The sequence below is a fragment of the Thalassophryne amazonica genome, chromosome 12 (assembly GCF_902500255.1).
Source record: "Thalassophryne amazonica chromosome 12, fThaAma1.1, whole genome shotgun sequence".
Lineage (NCBI taxonomy): Eukaryota > Metazoa > Chordata > Actinopteri > Batrachoidiformes > Batrachoididae > Thalassophryne > Thalassophryne amazonica.
This window is the reverse complement of record NC_047114.1, coordinates 1609632-1617138: the sequence shown is the minus strand read 5'-3', so window position 1 is coordinate 1617138 and position 7507 is coordinate 1609632. Positions and strand designations below refer to the sequence as shown.

At 42.0% G+C, this 7507-nt stretch overlaps 1 protein-coding gene across 1 annotated transcript in view; it reads right to left on the bottom strand.

Annotated features, from left to right (window-relative positions):
• lig1 (ligase I, DNA, ATP-dependent) overlaps positions 1-7507 on the bottom strand; it is a 140092-nt gene that overhangs the window by 125370 nt on the left and 7215 nt on the right. The window contains exons 3-4 of the mRNA XM_034183730.1: positions 6080-6260; positions 5801-5966 (exon numbers count right to left, since the gene is read on the bottom strand). Coding sequence (XP_034039621.1) covers positions 5801-5966; positions 6080-6260 — 347 coding nt within the window. The remainder of the gene's footprint in view (positions 1-5800; positions 5967-6079; positions 6261-7507) is intronic.

Genomic DNA, 7507 nt, shown 5'->3' with positions numbered 1-7507 from the left:
TATATATACACATATATATACACATATATATATACATATATATATATATATGTATGTATATATACACACACACACACACACACACACACACACACACAGAGTGCTTTACATTTAATAAATATTCTAAAAGTGTTAGCTGTCAACACACTGAAAAATTATGTTATCTTTGTTTTCTGAAATCCTCTCCCTCCCAACTCTTCAGTACTTTGCTGCACGGTGAAAGCGGCTGATAAGACCGATGATTAAGTTGTGCACATGACATTCATCACAGAACTTACTGTGGACAAACTGTACCTGCATGAATTACCAACCAATTACCATTTAAGTCAAAATGGGAGCCTTGCTACTGTCAAGACATGAAGTTTGTATAATGTGGGCTGAAGAGGATTAATATCACTTAAATATTCACTTAAATTTTCATGACTGAAATAGAAACTTAGATAAAAGTAAATAATGCACTTATCTCATATTGCCACTGCCCATGTTTTCGCCTCACAAATATAATCTGCAATGCTAAATCTCAGTACCAAATTAAAAGATGTTGACCAAATTGATCCAGGTATGACAAAAAAGAGATATTATAGGTATGTTTTCAGCATACAAAGCAGTATTATGGACTGAATAGTGGCTGTTTTGATATGCGGATTTGCACAACTGGCATAACCAGCACGGTTTGAGGTGAGATAACTCAAGAGTTCAGAAACTATTTTACATTTTCTGGCAGCACATACGAGATAATATTAAGTAATTCAGGATAGAGAAGGTCCTGCATCCATATCAAACAGAAATCATGTAGAATATACTGTAGAAGTATAAATGTTTTTGGCTTGCACTATGATTGATTTTCTGAAAAATAAAATGTTACTTTCAATGCATGTAATGTGAGAAACATACAAGGTAAGTTTCAGTGAAATTATGTGGGGATGACGAATTGGAAAAAGCTTACAAATGATGTATTATATGCTTGGGTATGTGGAATTGTTAGCGTGGTGTGTTACCTAAGATTTATCTATGTTTATCAAAAATCCACCAGTATTTTGTTTTTTTTGGGGGGGGGGGGGGGCGCCTTCCGGCCTATATGCAGACAGGTGTGACCATTCCAAATCATGTCCAATCAACTGAATTTACCCCAGGTGGACTGCAACTGGGCAGAGCAGTCTCATTTGAGGGCGGGCGCTAAAAGGGTAAAATATGACACCAATGACGTAGTTTCTCTACTTCCAGGGGACAAACCATGACATTTTCAATGGGTTGTTGGGCAAATCACACACAAAGTGAAAATGCAAAGAAAAAGCCACGATGCGGTGGGAAAGTGGACATGTGTTTATGACCAGGAGCTCAAACATGTCAAGGCGGTTTTGCAGGCCTGAGAACGCAGCTACTCTGGTTAGCTGTGTCGGCCAACACTTACCGACACGATGACTCCCACTCGCATCGTCTTCCTTTCCTCACTGAGAACCGAAAAAAAAAGAACACTTTTCGCAACTGCTTCAGTGATTGCAGCCGAAAACAAAACAGTACACCATTTATCCGTGTGAAGTTATGCTGTGTATTGAGCGTGTGAATCTTATCACCGACAACAAGCCGATACGCACCTCAATACACTACCAGCGATACAATACATATAGCGACACATGACGATACGATGTGATACGATTCACCCCTGTTCCTGATTCAATATATATTTGATGGCAATTCAATTCCTCACAATGTGATACGATTAGGGATGGGTACTGATAAGAGTTTATAAATATCAATGGCATTCTCGATTGTGCTTATCGATCAGATTCTTTATCAATTCCCTTATCAATACCTCCTATGAATTTTCTGTGTACTAAAAGTCGGCTTTACAGGTTTTCTATGTCAACAACATTTTATTGAGTCTTAAAGTAAATAAATATGAAATTGGTCACTGGATCTTTGATCTCTGGACAAATAAAAATAAACATTCTGTTTTTGTTAAGAACGTTTCCTTTCAGATATTAATGACACAAATGTAACTCCGTAGACTCTGAGCTGAGCTCAGCTGGCTGTACGTCAGGATGTAATTCATAAAGAATACAGGACGTCTCATTTATGGAAAAAAAAAACCCTGGTTTTGGTCGGTTGTAGTTCTGTTGTTTGTATTATAACGTTATTAATTCTGACCAAAATCTGTGCAGCTCTTTGGAGCTGTACACTTAGTCCCACAAAACAGAGGATATTATTATTTCTTTTACCAACTCCAGGTTACACACCGGCTGGTGGTCTCGCCAAAGAACCATCGTGTAAAACTCCGGTGTGGAACAAACAAGAATCCCAGTTCTTGACTTTAATCAACACAAAGGTGAATCATGATTGGCATCTTTAAACAGCTTTAAAAAGGGGTTAATGAAAAAATTGTGGACTTGCCACTTCTCAAAACCAGTGAACCAGTGAACAGCGGGTCAAAGCGCTGCTTCGTTGCTTCAAGCAGACTTGCCGCAGTCATAGAGAAATGATCATTTTCCCAATAAACAACCTCAGAAACAACGGCCGCTCTGGTGTCCCAAACTGAAGAACTGATAAGGGAATCGTTAAGCAAAAAGGCTGTTGATACCATCATGTTTGTTGTGGTAGAAATGTGCTTTCTGGCTTCCATCCGTGGTGCATTCAATGTGCCTCGGAAAAAGGAAAAAAATAAATAAATTGAAGCAAGCAGGCAGTGAGTGATGCAACACGATTTCACCCGTCAATTGAAATGATGCACACTGAATGAATTGATGCACTTGCATTGCGCACGCTTGTTCAGGGTTCAATCGCGACTGCGGTGCCCTATCACACTGTAGAAACATCTCAAGGATGATCAGTGGAAACAGGAGGCACCTGAGCTCAATTTTGAGCTTCATGGTAAAGGCTGAGTATTCTTATGTAGATGTGATGTCTTAGTTTATTTTATTTTTATTAAAATTTTGAAAAAATACTTTTTTCCACATCATTATGGGGTACTGTGTTTAGAATTTTGAGGGGAAAAAGAATATCATCCTTCTGTAACATAATATAATGTGGAAAAAGCGAAGCACTATGAATACTTTCTGGATGCTACGTAACTCAGCGGGAGGGATTTCAGTGCTTCAGCCACGCTGGTTAGACCTGAAAGAAATCTATTCTGAAAAGCAACAACAAAGAAACTCATTCCAGAAGGCTGCAAGGGTTAAAAGGGTTCATCAGACCCTCACACCTTCACCACATGAAACACGTTTCACCGAGTACGCACAAGCTGCTATTATAAAACACAACACACCCACTTAGTAAACGCTTTGACTTCTTGGCAAAAAAAAATTTGTATTAAAATTGAAAATAATACTTAGAATTTTTTCAGAAAGTCTGGAATCAAAAGAAATAATATTGCCATATTTCTTAACATGCATCCATGTTTTGTGTGTTAGCATGCTAATGTTAGCACGTTGAAAGATCAATGAGGGCAGACGCATAATTTAAGACAAGATGCTCGAATCTGCATTAACAGGTTAGCGGGTAGTAACTCTGCACTGTCATCTGAATCCACACATTAATGTAACAAGTCAATAAATTAGCCGATGTGCATTAAAACATTTATCTTAGCACACTGATATCCTGCAAGATCCTTTGGCTCCGCCCCACATGTTACGACTCAACCGCACAGAGATTCTTGATGCACAACATTCTTCATCCACATCTCAACACTGATTATGACATATTTTACCTCAAGTGTCTGAAGCCTGTGAGTAGTTTGTGGAGTGGTGAATTTCAAAGGTGGAATCTGTAAAATCATGTTTCCTTGTTTCCTTTTCCTCAATTCTACCTGCCGCTACACTGACACCTAATGTTGGGCTGACCGTTTGAAAAGAGGTGAAGTCCCCAAAGACTACATGTGCTTCATCTACCTGTGACTTGCTGCACTCTGAGCGCCGCCCGTGCACAGACCGAGTGCACGGGATCAGCTGTCCAAAGGAGAGTATGGTAGAGAGGTGAAGAAGAGAGCGCGCGGGGGGGGGGGGGGGGGGGGTGATTGGAGAAGAATAACAGAGACTGTGGCACGAACAAAAAGACACGAGGAGGAGGTGAAGATGATGAAATCGTCCTTGATGAGGAACAAACAGTTCAGAGGGGCAGCACAGGTTGTTTGGAGAGATGCAGAGTGTGTCAGGAGAAGGATGCTGAGGATGGAGCCACCAGGCAGGAGGAGAAGAAGGAGGACAAAGAGGTTTATGGATGTGCTGAGGGAGGACATGTAGGTGGTTGGTGAGACAGAGGAAGACACAGAGGACAGGGTGAGGTGGAGACAAATGATCTGCTGTGGCGCCCCCTAATGGGAAGCTGAAACAATAGGCACAAGATTTTTTTTTGTTCTTTAAATGATGGTCCATCACCGAGCAGAAGTAAAACTGTTCACTTCTGCATCGCAGCACTACGTTCTCTAAATGATGGCTTTGGAGTCGCTTTATGACAGGGTTCTGAGAAAAAATGAGGAGCAGCAGAGAGTATGTGCAGGCGGTGCAGGATATGTATGAGGAAAGGCATCAACCCAAGCTCACAAAAAAGAAGAAGAGTAGTGTGTACAGCTGCAAATAAGCATATCATGAATACAAACCTCTTATTGTGCAGACCAGACTTCAGGATGCACCCGTCTGGTCCACATAGGGGGGGGAAAAAAAAAACAAAACAAAAAAAAAAACTGCCTGTGCTTGGATGCACAAGTTTTAGAACTTGGACTTTCTTCGTCCTGCAATTCAGTGAGGCACTGACAACGCTTGGTGAAATATTCAGGGCAATATTACGACAATAACTGATAACTGCTCCACTAGCTAATGTACTTTAATTGTGTCCAACAGCGCTGTTGCAGAAAATGAGAAATACAACGCGAGTCGTGTCAGGGAATCCTGACGGTCCCATTTTTAATTACTGATGCCGTTAAGCCACCTTCTGTTCAGTGACCGTGCAGCGGCTTCTCCTTCTCCTAAGACAAAGGCAAATTCTTGGCATCTACAGCAATTTAGATCATTAATATTCCTGTTTTAAGCCAACTTCTGAAAGGCTGTAAAACAAAAAGCAATCAAATAAACAGCAATAAGACGATTCGCTCTGCTGGTTCCATTTGTACCCCGTCGGCAAAAAAGAAACATCCTGAAACAATGTGGCAATAATAACGCCACCACAATGCAAATATATGCAGAGTAACAATACGGAGTGATGACTGTGCACTGAGCGCTTCAGCAGCACGCTGCACAGACTAAACCAGTTTGTCCAAGAGTCAAGAAAAAAAAAACCTGCTCCAGTGTGTGTGATCTCACCACAGGGGGCGTGCAGTCAGTCTGCCATAAACACGAGCACACAGCCATTAAGATCCTGATAACAACTCAAATCTGACAGCAAAAATCTAAACACTGCAGCTTCTTAACGCCAAGTACACCGCCGTGATGTCAGCTCGTTTCTACGCATGCCCCTGTGATGTTCAACATGATGTCAACATCCTCCTTCCATGGTTTTTTATTTTTTTGCTGTGAATTTGGGGGGGGCACATGCACCTCAATGCTAACAAGCTAACACCTTTGTTGGTGTTCACACTTGGTGAATATTAGTTATTGTTTGCAACAGTAAGAGACAGATTTGTCACCTCTTCACCTCATTTGTTTCTGTAGTGTTCCGTGCACATATTCAACACAACTGCATGATGGGAAATGGACAAAAACATGGTCTTTGTAATGAAATGCATTTCTTTGTGCTGAACACTAGATGGCACATCGCGTATATTACAGACGCAGTTACATGAAAAGGAAGCAGAGCCAAAAGGAAAACTGACCGGTTTTGCGTTTGACAATCCCAGACGGCGAGATGGAGCTGGGCGTGCCGGGGGTTCCGGGTGTGGCTGAAGAGGCCGGGGTGGACGGCACTGACGGAGTAACGGGGGTGGTCATGGCTGGCGGAGGAGACAGTGGTGTGGGAACAGCTTTGGACACGTCATCATCCTGTTGGATGGGGAAACGAACACAAAACAAAACATGGGGACTCAGAGGCCGTTTTAGAGCACCGCCATGTTTCAGCCACGTTAGGGGTGAATGGCAGTGATAATAGTGTTTACCTGTTCGGTTTTATCGATGGCTTCTTTGTTTTCTTGCATCTTGATAGTGACTTGATCTTCAGCAATTGATACCTCATCATCGTCACTGTCCAGGATCTGGCGGCTGCGTTTGACAACCTTCTTGATGGGTGACTCGGCTTCTTGGATGCCGTTCTGCACCTTTAGAGGGCTTTTGGTGGGTCTGGTGATGAGCACGAACATACACACATAAGATGGCACGCAATTCAAATAAACAGCACTATCATCTGGAAGATGCTCATTCAAAGCAGACCAACAAAAACTGTTTCGTAAACACTTTAAAAAGCAAGAAAAACGCCACACAGCCGACTTTCAAAGTTCCAGGAAATACTTTGAAAAATGGTGGAATCTGGAGATAAGTCATCAACACTACAACACACAGATCAGACGTGACGAACACACATTATCTTTTTACACAGTGTCTTTAGGGCCCGCTCACACGGCGAGAGCTGAACGATGGAAAAAAAGTCACAAAGTCAGAAATCGTCGAGAAAAAGTGGATGAATGAGCCGGCACTTCTCCCATCACCAAAAAGCCTTTGCGTCCAGAGCGCACAAAAGAACGAAACAAAACGGAAACTCACAAAAGAAAAATGAAGCGAACAGCGACCTTGACACTTTAAACAAAATCAAAATGAAACATTCATGATAACGTGACTGACAGTGCGTATCAGACCGAGCGCCAGCCTGTGATCATTTCTGCAGCCAGTCTGTGCTCTCCACAGCACCTGCACGCACGAGGTCTGGTTGTCCTGACAACAGGTTTGTCTTCAGAACAACAACAACAGTGTGTGCACACGCACACGTTGCCACCAGAGACATCTGGAACACGTGTAAATAGTTACAGTAGTTGATCAAACGTTCTTGCCGCTATTGTTTCTGTATGAAAACGTTTCTTTTCATCCCACACATGAATGAGTCACGCTCGGCTCGTTGGATCTTTAGTTATTGATCGGTTCAGATATTGTCAATGTCCGTGCAAGACGTCGGACTTGGGAGGCTGGACGATGTTAGACAACAATCAAACGGAGTGCTGATGGTACGAGAACTACGCAAATGATGAGGAACCATCAAGACAAAGCAAAACGGAATACGGATGAATTGAAGTTGTTGGGATTCGTTACATTTTTTAACAGTTTGAAAATTCTGACAAAGCGCCAGCTACAGAAACGAAGCTGGATGACGGTTAAACGATGTCTCTGAAAGTCAACGTAAGTCCAGATTTCTCTTTTCGTTTTGGCTTTGGTGTCCTTCATTAGTGCCGTTCGACTGGGGCTTTAGATAAATGTTTTGCTTTGTAATAAAACTGCACAAATGGAAACTAACAAAAATATCCGATTGTTTGACTCCAAAATCCACACACAGATGTCTGTTTGTCGGCACGGCTGCAGGGGATGAGATCCAAAAGGTC